This window comes from Sturnira hondurensis, unplaced genomic scaffold, assembly GCF_014824575.4.
Source record: "Sturnira hondurensis isolate 20B ecotype Veracruz unplaced genomic scaffold, ASM1482457v3 Scaffold0000780, whole genome shotgun sequence".
Taxonomy (NCBI): Eukaryota; Metazoa; Chordata; class Mammalia; order Chiroptera; family Phyllostomidae; genus Sturnira; species Sturnira hondurensis.
The window spans coordinates 5,689,128-5,706,797 of NW_028073411.1; the positions used below are offsets into that span (position 1 = coordinate 5,689,128).

The 17,670-nt window shown below is 40.1% G+C and overlaps 1 protein-coding gene across 5 annotated transcripts in view; it reads left to right on the top strand.

Moving 5' to 3' along the window:
* The window catches only part of PPARGC1A (PPARG coactivator 1 alpha), a 111,868-nt gene that overhangs the window by 80,181 nt on the left and 14,017 nt on the right, over positions 1 to 17,670 (top strand). For all 5 annotated transcript variants that reach the window (XM_037044946.1, XM_037044937.1, XM_037044952.1 and 2 more), the window contains exons 8-10: positions 9,595 to 10,510; positions 11,092 to 11,196; positions 11,345 to 11,465. In XM_037044946.1, coding sequence (XP_036900841.1) covers positions 9,595 to 10,510; positions 11,092 to 11,196; positions 11,345 to 11,465 — 1,142 coding nt within the window. The remainder of the gene's footprint in view (positions 1 to 9,594; positions 10,511 to 11,091; positions 11,197 to 11,344; positions 11,466 to 17,670) is intronic.

Consider the following 17,670-nt stretch of genomic DNA (forward strand, 5'->3'; position numbering starts at 1 on the left):
CTACCATTGGGGTCTTCATTTTCAGAGTGTTTTGTTAGTTTATATGTATGAACACATCATTTAAATTGCATGTCTTTTATTAACGAGATTATGTTGTTATAAAAAACTGACTTTGGTATGTTTTTGCTAAGAGTTTTAATAATTCTCTTACTGATAGTACATAATTGTAAATAATTTAGTTGTAATTTTGATAAGTAGTAATCTACACGATTGAAAGACAAGTAGGGATTTATAGAAAATACTTTTTTAAAAGACTTTATTTATTTATCTTTAGAGGGGGAGGGAAGGAGAGAAGGAAAGAAGTATCAATGTATAGTTGCCTCTCGTGAGTCCCCTGCTGGGAACTGGCCTGCAACCCAGGCATGTGCCCTGACTGGGAATCGAACCGCGATCATGTGGTTCACAGGCCCACGCTCAATCCACTGAGCTATGACAGCCAGGGCAGAAAATACTTTTAAAAATACTTATAATCTTTAAAAATATGTACAGTGGATTTATTTCTGTCAGAGAAGCAGAATTCACCTTACTAGTTTAAATCCTTTTTTCTTGGTGCTTTAAAAGATTATTTGGTACAATGGAAAACAGTTTAACAACATATTTTTCATATTACCTGTTCTTGCAAAATGCTAGGTCTTGCTGGATAAAGTGCAGCAAGAATCAGACATAGAGATGAATTCATGGAGCATAGTACTTGGTCCATAGTAGCTGCTAAGTAAATGATACCATGTTTAATATGTGATCTTGTAGGCTGTTAGGAGACAAGAATGCATTGTATAAGAAGTACGAAGGGAAAATATTATTTATTGTGTGTAACATTTGATTACCTCACATGAAAGTTGGCACAGAGGCTGGTTTTGAGTTTGTTGGTTGTAAGTGTGAAGGTGCAAATTAGAGAAGCTGAGGCAGGGCCCAACTGCGTGGAAGAAGAGAAGGAATCTGAAGCTATTGGAAAGCAGGGGAAGAAGAGAAACTTGGAGGATGCTCCGGAAAGCTGGGAGAAGTTTGGAACCTGCCTAGAGGGTGGTACCTGGAGGAGGAGCAGGCTGGAAGAGAGTTTTATTTTGCTTTTTTCGTAGATATATTACAAGGGTTTGAAATGTGTGATGTTTATGATCTCCATTTCCTCTGGAAATCTTGAGTAAAATTTGTTGCATAGTAGACACTAATTATGCCTCAGAGAATCACCAAAGGGAGGAAAGAAGTTATCAAAGGGAACCCTATCACAAGGCTTCAAGTTCTATACAATGACTGCAGAAGATTGAAAAAAAATCACATGTTCAAGAGTAAAAAGAAGACAGTTTAGGACGGACAGAAGCAGTAAGACAAATACCATTATGCAGTGAGTGAGTGAGTGAGGTGATCCATGGGAAAGCGTTGAGAAGAGATTGGGTTCTCCACAGGGTAAGCTGGAGAGCCTTAGGGGAGAAAAACATGTGTATCAGATTTTAAAGTGTACGGGTGGGAAGGGGAGAGGATATTGCCAGAGCGGAAACAAGGAAGCAGGAAATCAAAGACAAGTTTAGGCAAGAAGGAATTTGGTGTGGGCGGTGAAATCAGTAGAGAACTATGCAAGATCACACAAATACTTTCCCTCCTTCATCTTTATTTCTAGGACTCTGTCTCAATATCCTTAATCTTATCTGGGTCTCAGATGCCTCACTTTTAAAACCCTATTTACAATTCCCAAAGGAAATGACTGTTTGACCCAAAAGACTACATTGTAGGTTGAAACATAAAATCATCAGTATTCAGCCACTTTTCACACACAAAAATGGCAATTCCTTGCGGTTTAACCTGAACCAATACACTTTATAGGCAGTGACACTCCAAATAGAAGTAATTTATTATGAAATTTGAAAACCACATAGCTTAGTGAAGTTATGAGGAACCTTGGCTGGGATACTAGACTAATCTAAGTTCAAGTTCTGATCTAACCCTACCTAGCTTCTGGCTTTTGGTCAACTTAATAAACTTCCATAAGACTCAGGATGAAGGTAATAACCATATCTGCATTTTATCGAGTCACCATGAGAATGAAATGAGGTAAAACATGAAAAAGTTTTAGCCCAGTATCAGCATACATGTGTTTAATAATATTAGCTATTTAACTACTAATTCTATGGTAACTTTATCTACTAAGGTCATTGCACCTTGATGTTCATCTTCTCAGCTTTTGACGATCTGTTCTCTTTCATTAAATTGATGTTATCTCCTCTTTGGCACTCTCACACATGAAATTAAGGTGTTTTTTCCTTTTTTTTTTTTTTTGTGACTAAGTCTCCCGAATTCTCCATGAATTGAGCATACCCTCTTTTTGGTGTGGGTGTAAGATTTACCAAATAAGGGTAGAAAAACCTCCTCTTTGATATTCTCTCAACAACAGCTACATCTGCCATTACTACAAATTCTGGAGGCTAGGCACTCCCTAAGAGCACCTCACCTTTTTGACTCCCTGCCCATTCAATTGTTGAGGGAAACGTTGTATGTTGATTTTAGCTTTGTGGTGAACCCTGGGTTCAAGGCAGGTCTGTCTGGCTAGACAGTTTGTTTCTTTCCTGAAGCCTGAATTTTAAAGATAGTAGTAGACATCTGTTATGTTAAACAGGTTTCATCCCACTTGCGAAGTGTCATTGACTGGTATCGGCGGCCAGGAGCATTGTGTTGAGAAGAATTCTGAAGGCCAGGTCTGTGTTCAGTAGGAATGTCACGATCGATTAGTGATGTCTGCCACACATGCAGCAGGGCGGTGGTGGATAGAGTAGGAACAGTGTTCACGTTGTTGATTTGTTGGTCCTTGATCTATACACACACTTAATCTGTTTGGTTGTGGCAGAAGAATTGTATCAAGCTGTTGCCCAAGCCTTTCCGGGGTCTTGTTTTTCTTTACTCTCACATGTTTGTGACATTTTCCAAACATCTAAGTGGAAATATAAAGAGTCAACAAAATTCTAAGACCTGAATAATCCCTGTGTCCCATCTGCAGCGTCTTTGGGAGACAGGAGGGATGAGATAGGCAGTTTGCTTTATTAGGTCTTGCCAGCTGCTCTGACTTTGTGATTGTCCCCAACTAGTTCATTCTGGCTGGTAAAAAAACACTTCTTTTTACAGGTGTAAAAACTAATTCGATTTCAAAATAGCTGTTAGTAAAGCAACATGAGAGGAAAGAGAATGCTCTTTTGGCAGAAGGCGTTCAAATCTATTGCATATGGAGGTTTTCAGAGCGCTCGACTTTTTGTCTCTCAAATGGGAATGGCAAAACAATGTCAGCTGAACAAGATGATGGCTTTAACCATAAGACATGAAGACATTTGGTTAGGGACCAGTGACTGATCCAAAATTTCATGGCTACGTATATGCATGTATATATGGCTATGGATATGTAAATTGTTTATATTGTTAGTAATCCAAAAGTGATAAAAAGCAATATAGCTAATTTTAGGGAAATGAGAAAAGCAGAATAATCAACAATCTCATCACTGTGACACGCTAGGTCTCAGCAATATAGCACTGATATATTGCCCTCCCTGTCTGGGCTGTGATGATAGTGGACATGTGATTTTCTGTCATTTATTTGTCCCTCAAAATTTTCCCTTGATTTACATGGGCAGTCGTCCCAAGTGCACATTGATGAATGTGTATTTTTTTTTTTAAAAAAAAACACTCATTAACCAACCAATTTGTAACTTTTCAATCTTCTTTATGTAGAGTTTTATGTTTTCTTTCTTGGACTTCCCATTTAAAAGTTCATTGTGCTCGATGGAATATTGACAAACAGGATGCATTTGCCCTACCCTTTTGGTATATACTTCTTTTGCATGTGCCTTCTCTTCGGGGGAAATAGAACAAAGCAAAATATGAGCGGTAGTCAGTAGTTTTCAAAGGAAAACCCCAGCGGCAGAGAACTGGAAAGTGATTTTGACAGGTCATAAAACCCATTCTTGTGCCTGAAGAATCTGAGGAGACACCCAGCAAATGCTCTTTACAGTGCTGCACAGCGTCTTGCACCCCTCCCTGCGGGGATTTCTCCCGCGCTTCAAACACATCCTTCATTTTCCTGTTGGTAGTCTCGTTCTTCTTGACCCAACATGGGGAAAGATAATTCCTTTGTTCCTCAGTTTTCTTCTCTGGAGATGGTACTATTCAGTGTTGTTTTTTTTTTCAAGCCAAGAATAACAATGCAATTTCCTCTCCCATATGAGCTTGGGAGGCTTTGGTGGTAGCCGCCTAGAAAGCCGGGTCCCGCTCGCCCTCAGCCTGCTCCCCCGGAGAGAGTGCACGAGGGTCAGTTGATAAGATCTTCATCTTCCTGGAGTGAGAGTTGGGGAATTAGTCACATGTCCCAGGAATGTTCTGAAGCTTTTCTGCAAGGCCAGTTTGTTCCTTGTAATCAAGGGTGACATAGAAATACTTAAAAAGTAATAGAGGCAGAAGCTCTCTCGGCCACAGCTGGGTGTGGGAGGCCCCTCTGTGACAACTATTAACACTTTGGTTGCTGGCTCTGTGGGGCCACTATGAGTCCTGGGGAAGCTGGGGGTGGCCCAAGGACACCGGGGGAGCTTTGGTCCACGAAATATTCTAGTAACTGTTGTAGTAGCTCATGCTGAGTATCAGCCCTTTCTAGACCCTCTTGACACCTCCCCCAAGTTCTTGAGGCCAAAAATCTGTGAATAGGACAAGTCACACCCTTCTCTTGGCCCAGTCTTCCTTTGCTGGTGAGTTTTTAAACACATTATAAACTCATCTTCTCGTTGTTTTTCCTTAAGCAACATCCGAATTGGCATGCGACAGAAGAAAAATCTCACTGTCGAGTAAACTCCAGAGCAAGTCACAGATTTAGCAGGAGGTTCTGTAAAATGTTATAAACTATTAGAGCAGAGATCCTCCTGAAGTCATTGGGTGGATAGTGGAGCACAGACAACAGAGCCGAGGACTCACCATTTACCAGAGCCACCCAATTAAACAAAGAAACCCGAAAGAGAACTCCTCCAAGAAAATCGCTTTAGAGCACACACATAATGAAAAACAAAACAAAACAAAACTTGTCTCTGACTTTTTTTTTTAAATAAAAGGGCTGTTTAAAAAGATGACTGTAGAGTGTGTACCACTTCTCCCAGATTTGCTGTGCAGAAGTGCGTAAGTGTGAGTGATGTAGAGGTGCTTGTTTATTATAGAGCACATTTCAATGCAGTAATCATAAATATTGCTAAGGTTGTGCTCTGTTGAAATATGACCTACATACTCTTGATTGTTTGTGTTACGTGATTTGTCTGACACCCATTACATTCTGGGTAATAGCAGCCATTTGTTGCTCTGCACAGCAGGCTCTTTTGACAAAAGAAAATAGGCAGCAATAAAAAAGCTATAGTCTGAATTACATTCTGCACAGAGCTGCACTGCTGAGAGTTTGTGCAAGTGTGTTAACAATGCTCTGAACTGCCTCTTGTCAGCCTTCAGCCTGTAATGGCCATCTGTCCTCCCATAAATCTGTCAAAACCTGCTAAGTTCAAGAGAGAGCATGGAATATACCTTGTACTGTCAACACCAAAATGTACACATTCCCCAGAAAATCAACACACAGGAAATAATCCGGAGGTGATGGGCGGCATTAGCACTGTTGGTTCAGGCTTGTGGGATGGAATTGAGGGCCTGGCGATTAGTGGGAGGATGAGCAAAGGTAGCAGCATTAAGGAATTGGTATTGACTGTTCTCCAACCGCAGGGGGAAGAAATCTGGGTGGGAGAGACAGGGTTAGAGAAATCCAATTAGTTTGGGTGCAGCAAGGGGTCCCCGTCCCGTCGGCAGCTCTTAAAAGTTTGACAGTGTTAAAAGAAAAAACATGCTTCTTACATTGTTGTTTTGCTTTGGGTCTCAACTATCTCTGGAAAAAGATTTTCAATTAGGCACTGGTGGTTCAAGGGCTTGCAATTCTTGAGATTTCTCAGTCTTGCTTGAAGGCACTGTCTGATTAAAGACGTTTCAGTAAACAGAAAAAAAGTTTAGGGAATTATCTGAATTATTTCCCCAGACCCACCTACTCAGTAATCCTAAAGTAACTTCCATCGGCTAAGCAAGAATTCTTGATTTGTTTTAACCAGTAGTGCCAACAGAAATTTATTGCCTTGATAATTTCACTCCCAGGGTGTATTTGGTTATCTCTGAGAGCATCTGTACATCTTAAGCATATGTGTAAGAACATATACTTCCTTCAAATGTTAAAGGCTTATCTCTTCATTTAAAAAGAACTGTGAATTCCCTGGGGCTGAATCCCTGAAACACCAGCTGCTGGCGTGGGTGGCACCGGGCACATAGTAGGAGTGCAGTGACTGTCTCTTCAGTTGCCACAGTCTGCCCAATATGTGCAGGAGGTGAAAGGCTCTGTTTTGAAGTCAAAGAAGCTACAATCGAGGTGCTGTCAGTCCCAAGAGCAATTTGAGAATCAGTTATTTAAGTGATAATGAGCTTAGGTACTGGAACAAGGGTTTCACATGTTCAAGACTAAAAAGATTTTCTATATTTAAAATCCCTAGATAGCTAAGTTATTTATAGAACTAGTCTCTCTTTAATAGTGGCCTAATTTGGTGTTTCTGAAGTTTAGGGTTTCTTTTCATAAGTCTAGAATGTCTGTCAAAATACATACCCCTGAGTAAAAGGGAGTGTGCCACATGGGTCTGTAGGACATTGGCTCTTCACATGAGCTCTGTGAATCACTTTATTAAAGATGTTTAACCAGCCCTGACTGGTGTGGCTCAGTTGGTTGGAGTGAGGTCCATCAAAGTGAAAGGTTGCTGGTTCCATTCGTGGTTGGGGCACATACCTGGGTTGTAGGTCCTGTCCCCAGTCAGGGCTTGGATGAGAGGCAACAGATTGATGTTCTGTTTCTCTCCCTTTCTTTCTCCCTCTCTCCCCCTCTCTAAAAATAAATAAATAAATAGACAGATAGATCAATAAATAAATCATTTAAAAAATGTTTAACCAGCTTCCTAAGGGAAGCTGAAATGGCCACTGAAATGTGATATCAACTAACGAAGGAGGATCTTGAAAAATAAAAATGAGTTTAAATTTTTGCGAAAATAATACCAAACAATATCCCACTAAGAGTTTATGATCTACTTGAAGAGACAAGATATAATTCACATTCAAAAAAAGATAAGCAAGACCATATAACCTATATCTAATTTTAATTTAATCTTTATTGTATTTTTTCCATTAGCATTTTGTCCCCTTGTACTTTCTCCCCCCCACATCAATCACCGCCCTGTTGTCCATGTCCACGAGTCCTTTGTCCTTTTTGCTCTACGTACATTTAAACAATGGAATACTACCCAGCTATAAAAAAGAAGAAAACTTTACGTGTCATGACAGCGTGGATGGACCTGGCGAACATTATGCTGAGTGACATAAGCCAGTCAGAGAAAGACAAATACCCTATGATCTCACGCATACATGGAGCTAATGAACAAATGGAGCCATACAACTGCATGTAATAAGTATCAAATGATTGAGCCTGGCAGTAACTTATTGGAAAAGTAAAAATTACCTTATTTTGGGCTGTCATGAAAAGATTTATGGAGCTTGGTTTGGGGGATGTTGATGTCATTCCCCCCAATGCAAGGGCTCTGTTATTGGGAATATCTGGCCGTTCCTTACTCGGCAAAGAGATTATTCCTCATCATTTCTCTGAGCATCTTAACTTCCTATGAGAAATATTTGAGATATTTCTTGTCATTTCTTTGCTGGGCATTAGTTTAAATTTGTTGTAATGGTAATAGAAAGTCATGGTCAAAATCAGTATGTATATATTGGCAGTGCAGAAGGTAATAAAACAAGAAAAAAGAGAGAGAAGAAAACCCTGACCACATGTTGAGTAAAAGACACATTTGTCCACGAAAGAGAGAAAAACGAAGAGTCTGCCTCAGTGACACAGATGATTCATTCAACACTGTGTCACCTCCTTATTATCTATGAGCAAAGAAGGGTAGGCACACAGTCAGCTGCCACTGAAGAGAGGCTTTTTTGAGACTCGGTGTCTCTTTTCTCTTTGTGTTTGCATTTCCCCCTCTGTATGAACTTTTCTGGGATGGATTTCCAAAGGCAGACCACTTTGCATCTTTGTTTCTTTTCTTTCCTCATTAAGGGAAAATTAGTTGTGCATAATAAAAGTGGCCAGAGTGGCGTAACATATTTCATTTCAGGGGAAAATACCATTTTTTCCATCTCGTTATTGTAAAGTAGGAGAGAGAAGCAGCGTCTTCCTGTTCATACCAAAATTTCATGTGGCTTTCTGTGACCTACTTGGTTTTCTCTCTACAAATATATATATTTCTAACAAGGTAGGATTTCTCTGCCTTTCCTTGAAACGTGCAGTTGCCTTAAGTCTAACCCCAGGCTTGTTAGCAGACTTGAAGTTCTTTTTTGCTGAATAGCATTCACCCATCCTCCTAAATAGAAAGTGTATTATAAACTAAAATGTTCACTTGTAAGCACAAAGTCATTTGAACCCCAGCCTTCCCTTCTTCAAAGCTTCTTGGTCTCAGAAGCCATGTCACTGTTACTTTTCCTCGGCCCAGAGGAAGGAGCAGGACCTACGCAGGGCTGACCCTTCACAGAGGCACCTTCACAGATTGTCCTTCACACAGTGACTTCTGGTGGCATTTCCTGCCCTTCTGTAGAAATCCACAGAAGGCGACAACTGATGGGCTTTCCCCTTTTTTCCTCTGTCTTTTTTAAAAATTTAAATTAATTGTGGAAGCTTGGATTCCTTTCAATCCTTCGGCCTCATAACCTGTGCGAATGTTGGGCTCTAATGAAATGATCCCGTCACTGCAATAATTCCTGTTACTGTTCACTTTGGTTTCTTTCGCAGAACCATATTTTAGACAGAATGTATTAGTTATGCTTACAAGAATGTATTATACCTACATTAGCCACGGTTTACTAAGTTAATGAACTGTGGCGACAAAATCGTAGCCATCACGTTGTAGAGTTGTCTAGTTCCCTGCATTCGAATGTTGTATTTTGCCGAACTCATATCAATGGCTCCTATGTCATCCCTGCATTTGCCATCATCCCACCAATTTTTTTTTTTGAAGTTCCTAATTCTTTGGCTCCATGGGTAGATTTTCTTGATTGGACCAAAAAACCCTGGACCACTTGCATTCTCAACAGCGTCCTTTCTAGACAAAAGCTACTGAAGCCATTTTGTGGTGCCCCTGAGTCTCACCACATTCATTTTCCATAATGCAGATGATATGCAAGGTGCCCTTGCAAATCTGACCATTGGTGATGCCTGGTGTCATGGAGGCCAGGGGGGACACGTTAATGTTTTCTCAGAGGTAGGTCTGTTAGCATTGGTGTTCAAAATACAAAATATCACGTGCAGCTGCCTGGCATGGCTGATCCGTCTTCTCTTGGTGACAGAGACTTGGGCTAGAGAGTCACTTTATCAGGTGTTGTCATGATTTAGTTTCCTTCTTTTTCACTCAGTTTCAGCCATTGTCTGAAATCTCGGAACTATTAGAAAAATGTATCCTGGCATTTAAGAACGTTGTCTCTTCTCTCTTTCTCTTCCTATCTCCTTTCTTTTTTTTGCCTTAGGCCTAACTCCACCCACGACTCCTCCTCATAAAGCCAACCAAGACAACCCTTTCAGGGCTTCTCCAAAGCTGAAGTCCTCTTGCAAGACTGTGGTACCTCCGCCATCAAAGAAGCCCCGGTACAGCGAGTGTCCTGGTACCCAAGGCAACAACTCCACCAAGAAGGGGCCTGAGCAGTCTGAGCTGTATGCACAGCTCAGCAAGACCTCAGTGCTCCCCAGTGGACACGAGGAAAGGAAGGCCAGACGGCCCAGTCTGCGGCTGTTTGGTGACCATGACTATTGTCAGTCAGTCAATTCCAAAACAGAAATACTCATTAATCTATCACAGGAGCTCCAAGACTCTAGACAACTAGAATATAAAGATGCTCCCTCCAGTTGGCAGGGGCAGATTTGTTCCTCCACAGATTCAGACAAGTGCTACGTGAGAGAGACTCCAGAGGTGAGCAAGCAGGTCTCTCCCTGTAGCACCAGGAAACAGCTCCAAGACCAGGAAATCCGAGCCGAGCTGAACAAGCACTTCGGTCATCCCAGTCAAGCTGTTTTTGACGACGAAGCAGACAAGACCAGTGAACTGAGGGACAGCAATTTCAGTAACGAACAATTCTCCAAACTACCTATGTTTATCAATTCAGGATTAGCCATGGATGGCCTGTTTGATGACAGCGAAGACGAAAGTGATAAACTGAACTACCCTTGGGACGGCACACAGTCCTATTCATTGTTTGATGTGTCCCCTTCCTGCTCTTCTTTTAACTCTCCGTGTAGAGATTCTGTGTCACCACCCAAATCCTTATTTTCTCAAAGACCCCAAAGGATGCGCTCTCGTTCAAGGTCCTTTTCTCGACACAGGTCGTGTTCCCGATCACCATATTCCAGGTCAAGATCAAGGTCCCCAGGCAGTAGATCCTCCTCAAGGTAAAGCTTGTCACAACCCACCCAGAGCATAAGGCATTTACAGGAAATTAAAAAAGAAAAAGAAAAAAAAATAAAGAAAGACAAAAAACCCAAAACATTCAAACCCACAGGCAGCCCAGCCCCTCACAATTGCATTCTGGGTGCCAGGGAGCTAATGAGATTGTTGTCACACATACATCGCTCCTCATCTTTTCTTAAATCTGTCAGCCTTGAGCAGAGTGCCTTGAGCCAGTCAGATCAGAGAGAGAGCAATTTGTAAGAAACTTGCTCATCTAACTTTTTCCATTACCTGGAGAGCTGCCCTGTGCCAGGATAGTTGAGATCCATGCAAGATAAAGCTGACAGTGTACCAGACTGGCGCTTGGCGTTAACATCAATAAGAGACGCTGGAGAGAACACATCCCTCCCAGACCTCTAAGCTGACTAAATGATCAGAAATTGTCACTGGGAAAATCTCACTAGTTTCCAGGAAGGAAAAGCCAGTTTATGTAACACAGTGTTCCAGGGGTGTTCAGTTGTGCCAGTCCACGGGGGTTAAGTGGAAGTCGCAAATGCCCTTCTGTTTTTCTCCTCTCCCCTAGATCTTGCTACTACTACGAGTCAAGCCACTGCAGACACCGTGCACACCGAAATTCTCCCCTGTGCTCAAGATCACGTTCAAGATCACCCTACAGCCGTAGGCCCAGGTAATGATGCGTGTCATTTCCCCTGGGCTCTTCTCATCCTGGCCCTCACATGACAAGATGTTATCTAAAACCCTGCCCCTCCCCAGTTTGTTTATGTTGCTCGTGTCATTTGAGGTGGTTGACTTAATGATAAAGTTATGTTTCTCAGGTATGACAGCTACGAGGAATATCAGCACGAAAGGCTGAAGAGGGAAGAATACCGCAGAGAGTATGAGAAGCGGGAATCTGAAAGGGCCAAACAGAGGGAGAGACAGAGGCAGAAGGCAATTGTAAGCAGCCTGGAGTTAACTTTCATTTCAAAGGAGGGTTTCTTTTTTGTTTTCCTTCCTCCCTCCTTCCCTCCCTCCCTCCCCCCTCCCTCCCACCCTCCCTCCCTCTTTCTTTTTTGTAGATCCGAAAATAAACTAAATCTAGACTTTGTTAGAATGTGCAATATTCACCCTTTTGACATTAAAGCATCAGTGTGTCCCCAATCTCTCTTCACACAAATTATTAGAAAACTAAATGTGAAATCAGTATATTTCTCATTCATCTTGAAGCTCATTACTGTTTTTAAAAATGGAAGGAGTGGAGAGTTACTTGGTCAGTCACTGGTTCCATCTGGTCAAAGGATAAGTTCTTCTTATTGTTCTCAGCTGCCTTTTTCTCTGAGTGGAAAATGAGCAGATATTACTGTTCCATCATTTTGGCAGATGTGAGGATTGGACTGCCCATGAAGAGACGGGGTCCAAATTAGATTTAAAGGAGTTAGGAGAGGAAGATTTGCTAAGGAAGTCATCATTTCTTACTTATGCTGGGTCAACACCTAACCAGGCAGTGGATGCATCACATTTCTTAGGAACTACTTGTCAATAACCCATTACGTATTTTGGCACCGCTTATAGCAGCGTATTACATTGACTTGACATATAGACAGTACTGACCCTTTGATGGAAAGATTCAGATTATATTAGAACTATTTTTTTTCTTTGTAGGTCAGTACTTTTTCAGCAGCGGCTTACTAATGGGTAGACTTTACCTGGCTCCCACCCAATGCTTGTCAACCTAGACCTTGGAAGGCAAATATGAGACACTCCAGTTGTTGGCATCTAGTACTTGTCCATGGCGACATTCCTAATTGCTTACGGCATACCACCTCCGAGCCCCCAGAGTCTCCCGGTGTTTCCCAACAGGGTGCTCCACGGAGCCACGACTCATTGGTTAAAAATGGTACTGCTTTTGGTGGTTGCAGCCACTACTTGATTATTCAAGCTTCTGAGACTCTTCATTTCCCTGAAGATCAGCTTTTGACATATCTTGAATATAAGTATACTAAGACTTAGGGAAAGGGATTTTTAAAAGTTAGATGTATATGGTTCCTTTAAGAAAACCTACTACCATCAACCAAATCTTGAAAAACCTACAGCAAAGAGCTGATTAATGAAGTCCAAATCAAGCATTGGCCAACAGTGATCAGCTGGAGGAAAAAGGTTACCTGAGATGTCTGTTAGTTGTAGGCGCTGAAGGAGAAAGAAGGGAGAAGTAATTGAATACTTGGGCTAAAGGTCTAGGGTGTTTGTTGTCACTCAGTTAACTTTGAATGAACCTAAGACTAAATCATGGGCCTTTTGCAAATTACAACACTTTTCCTCATTTTTTTTCTCAACTTTCAAATGAGCTGTGATATTAAGCTTTGATAGAGTGTCATTAGTTAACACTTAAGAAGACTAATGAAAATTAAAAATTCAATATTTCTAATTTTACTATTTTTAATTAATAGCCTATTCAATAATTATAATAACTCACATTTATATAGTGCCATGTAGCTTATAAAGACTTTTAATATGGCACATTACAGTTAATCTTTACAAAAGAGAATCATGTTGCATAAGCATGTAGGAAAAATGAGTTATTTCAGTGTTTGCAAATTTACATTTTATAAAATCTCCCATGTTTCGTCCCAGAAGTATGCCATTAAAGAGAGAGATTATTTCATAATATATTTGTTCATTTAGGAAAAATAAAATACAACTATAACTAAAGCTGTGTAAATAAATATAGATAAAGACATGCTTATTTTATTCCTTCCAAAGGTAATTTAGGGTCAGACACTTAACTAGGGTCAAGACAGAGAGGGAGGTGCCTGTTTGCTAGTTTGGCTCTTTCCAAATAGATCACTTGCTGATGCCCATCCCCAAGATGCCCTTGAGGTCACTAATCTCTTTGGAAGCAGATCTCATCCTGCCTTCTCCTTGTGTCTCAAATGTTAACCATTCCTTAGTTAATTTTTTGATTAGGACAATGTTGTATCAGTTCTCTTTGCAAGACGGCTTACATAGTCCAAGTGTCAATTTGGCTTATACTAAATTATTATAAAATAAGTAGGCATTTGTGAGAATTCTGAAGTTGAGTTTTTCTGTTTTTGAAAAGCAGATTTTAAAAAAAGAACTATGACCTAGAGGTTGTTTACTAACACAGTGACAGTAGTAAGAACTTAATATAAAGATTTGGAATTTATTGTTAAACCAGTGCCCACTTCTACAATTATATGCTATTTCTCCTTGACGTAGGTGAAAACTCATGCCTCTTTATGTGCCAAACATTTGCTAGGTCCTTGGGATATAAAAGTAGGTGAGACCTGGTCCACTGTAGTCAGGGAGCTTCATGTCTACTGGGAGGTAAAGCTAGGTGGGCAATGGGGTGTGTTAGGTGCTGTTGTAGAAGACACATCTAAGGCTTTGTGGTGGGCAATCAGATCTGGAAATGAAGAAAGTCATTCCCAAAGAGAGTGAGATTGATCTGACACCAAAAGGGGTGGAAGGCAAACGTTTTCTAAACCTCTGCTGTCCAACGTGGTAGCCGTTAGCCAAGTGGCTAATTCAGCTAGTTCCAAATTCAGATGCATTGCAAGTGTGATTGGATTTTGAAGACCGTACCAAAAAAGAGGGTACAATACTTTATTAGCTTATTTTAGATCAATGACAGGTTGAAATGATAGTTTAGATGTATTAAGCTAAATAAATATGTGATTAGAATTTATTTTCTGGCTCTTTTTCCCTTTTAAAATGTAGCTCCTGTAGTTTTTTAAATTACATAAACTGAATTATATTTTTCTTGGACATTGCTGTTGTAGGCAGAAGTGATAGCTCATAATAAGTCTCGGGGGTGGGGGCGGGGAAGCAAGGTAGATTGGAAAACTGCTAGTCTTTTAACTGGAATACCAAAGTAAGGGAGCTGCAAGAAATAAGTCTGGAGGGCTGCATGAAACCAGATCTTTGAAGGGTCCCGTAAGTCATGCTATAGATTTTGAAGTCTGTCTTGGAGGCTTAGTGGAACTATTTAGTGAGTTTACCCACAGGAAGGTTTTCTGATTGATTTCCTCCTTCGAAATGATCTGCTTTCTTATGCCAAAATGCATTTTGAAAGGTTTATTTTTACGAACTTGGGCACAGAGATACAGGCGATGATTTTTGATTCATTTGACTAGATTAGCTTGGAAAGTCATTCACGAAATGACTAAAGAAACTAGAAGAGTCTTCCCAGGTTGGTTGGGTAGGTGATTTCCATTCAGATTTTTGTGACACCCTTAGAGTAATGAATAAGTGGAAAATTATATTTGGGATACTTTGGGTGCAGTGTTGGATTTTGCATTAATTCAGATCAGTTATATAATTAGGAGACCAACAAAGGAGAGGTTCCATAAGGAAATAAAAGTAATATTAAAATTATATAATAATTGATATTCTACCAAATGAAAGTCATTTTGTGGTCAATATTGCTGTTCTTTTGAGCTCCATAAGGAGATGACTTGGAAGGTCTATAAAGTTTTCATAGCTAGTGGCTCTGAAAGTCCCTATCCAAATCAGCTTGAGTGCACCAAATAAGAGAGTTCAGAGAAGAGTAGTGATTAGTAATTACTAACCCAGAATCATTCATTGTGGTTGGATATTGCTGTTGTTTTGCTACTTTCCTCCAATTTCCATCTAAACTCTTTCTCAAAAACCAATTCACCCTCTGCCTTCCTTGGTCTCGTAGGCTTGAAGTAATTCAGGTGCTGTTGGAACAGTGCAAGCCAGGGTTAGTACTTAATGTCTAAGCTGCCGCTGCTCTAATTTCCTGTGGACTTCTAAGTCCAACTCCATTTGCAATCTGTACAGTTTCCTGCCAGAAAACATGATAATGGGATGTTAATGAAAAGGGAAAATCTAGACATTATGATATGGCTCAGTGCTCAAAACCCAAACCAGATGTGCTTGGGCAATGACGGTGGCATTTCATTTCTCTCCGCACCACCCCACCCCCATTGGTTAGTATTCAGCCTGGGAGCCAAGAACAGTGCGTCATCACTGATAATGATCGGCTTCTTCCGAATGACACCAAAAATTGTGTAATTTCTCATGGTTATCCTTTTTGGAAAAAATTAAATAGTTTTTTATTCATGCCCTTTTAAAGAGCTATTTCATGGGGGTGAATATATCTTAGGTTAAGCTCAGAGTGCACTGTTTAGCAACTGGCAGTTTTATTGGAAGTAGTTATATATACCCTCAGTCTATGGTTCTGATGTTTGCTGACTTATCACTGGGTTTACTTGCATCTTACCTCCTACTTGCATATCATCTATTAAGACGACTGACCTGGATTTATTCAAGTTTATCCAGCCTTATTAGATACTAAGGAGGAACGTGTCTGAGTGTTCCTGGGATGGGGGTAACTCTGGAAAATTGAATGCTGTAGTTTTGGTTCCTCCCTAAGAGGAACTACTACTTCCCCCAGTAGTAGGAACTTACTGAATGACTACTGGATTGAATGAGTGTAATCAATATTAAAGGTGAGAGAAAAATATCCTTTTATTTTTGGATCTTGTCAGAGTTCCAGCATTTCTTTCTGCCCATTGACATCTTTTAATGGACCCCCCCCCTCCCCCAGTTTATTCTTTGGATGGGGGACCTAACTATGCCATTCACTCTGGAAACTGCATAGGATTTATTCATTCGTCTCATCGATAGTATTTGTAGTGTACTGGGAACTTCTGAAGAAGTCAGGCTGCAGCTGACCTGATGTTGTGCACAAATCTTTTATTGCCAAAGTTGACATGCAGTTTCCTTAGCATAGGAGTAGGCTTTTGAAAACTATTCTAATTTGGGAATGTTGACTAGAAGTTCTAAGAATCCAAATTCTATTAGCCTATTCCTTGTTGTTAACTAAAATTGCAGAGCATTTTGTTGCGATAATGTGTAAAAAGTATTTACCATAGTACTTGGTATATTTTAGACAATAAATGATAACTTCCTTATTAATTTTGTTTTTTCTTAGTCGAACACCTTTCACCAGGATTATTATTATTTGACGAGAAACGTGACATGTTCTTTAGCTAACTCAGGAGGCTCTGTACACTTTCTGATAAATATTTTGATAATGCAAAGTCAGTTAATTCAGTAAGGCCTTTTTTTTCTTTATTTATCCCCTGTGTTTTGATATAATGAGGATTTACCATACCTGTTAATGCAGCATAAATCTCCAATTTTATTATCTACCCCATCAGCAAACTAGCTTTTGTGAAACTTGAAGCTAAAAGATATTTGATAAATGCTCCATCTTCCTCAATAGTAAAAACAGGTCGGAAAATAATTTTTCAAAAGCTTTTGCCAAAGGTTTAGAGTTCTTCCAAGCCTTTAAGAAGTTGGAAATGTTATTAAGCATTTTGATTTCTTTTCCTTTCATCTCCTGTTTAGAAATTAATGTCTTGAAAAATTGGCTGCAAATGGTAAGGCTTTTTAAAGATATGGAATCTATTCATCTGTCTAATAAAACGGCAACATGTTAAAAATAATCGGTTCTCTGTTAAACATTTTGGCCAATCTTAGAAAGATTTTTTGTCTTTGCTTCTTTAGACCTTCAGATGCCTTTTAGTTTCAGTTTTAGCATCGGGAAAACTGAGCACTCTAATCATTTTCTCAAATGATAATTTTAACATGTCTTCAATCTCTAGTCTTCGCAAGGTACCAAGATGTGGCCCCAGTCCTGTGTTTTATAAAAGGAGAGGAGAGGCAACAGGTGGTTGAGGTGACTATGCACAGCCCTTTGGATTTCTGTTCCTCTCATCTAGGCTGTGTCTTCTTTTTTACTGCAGAATGTATCAGTATCTGATGTAAAAGGTCCTCTGGTTTATCTCCTTTGTGGGATCGTTGATGTATTCAGCTTCGTATAAAGAAGCAATTCAGGGACTGTCCCAATATGTTTGCATATGGACATGCATATGGTAGATTTTAGCTTTAACTTCAAAGTTACTTGAATACATAGGCTGTGTGTATTCCCATAATGGTAGTTGAACAATTTCCCTGTGATGGTTCAATTTCTTTCTCTCTCTTCTGCATTGCCCCCTACTTTTCCTCTATATAGTAGTAACCTTCCTAAAAAAGGCTCATTAAAAAAAGAAAATCAATGCAAGCAGGCACCAGGAAGTTTAGATAAGGGTCCCATCACATTCGGCTGTTT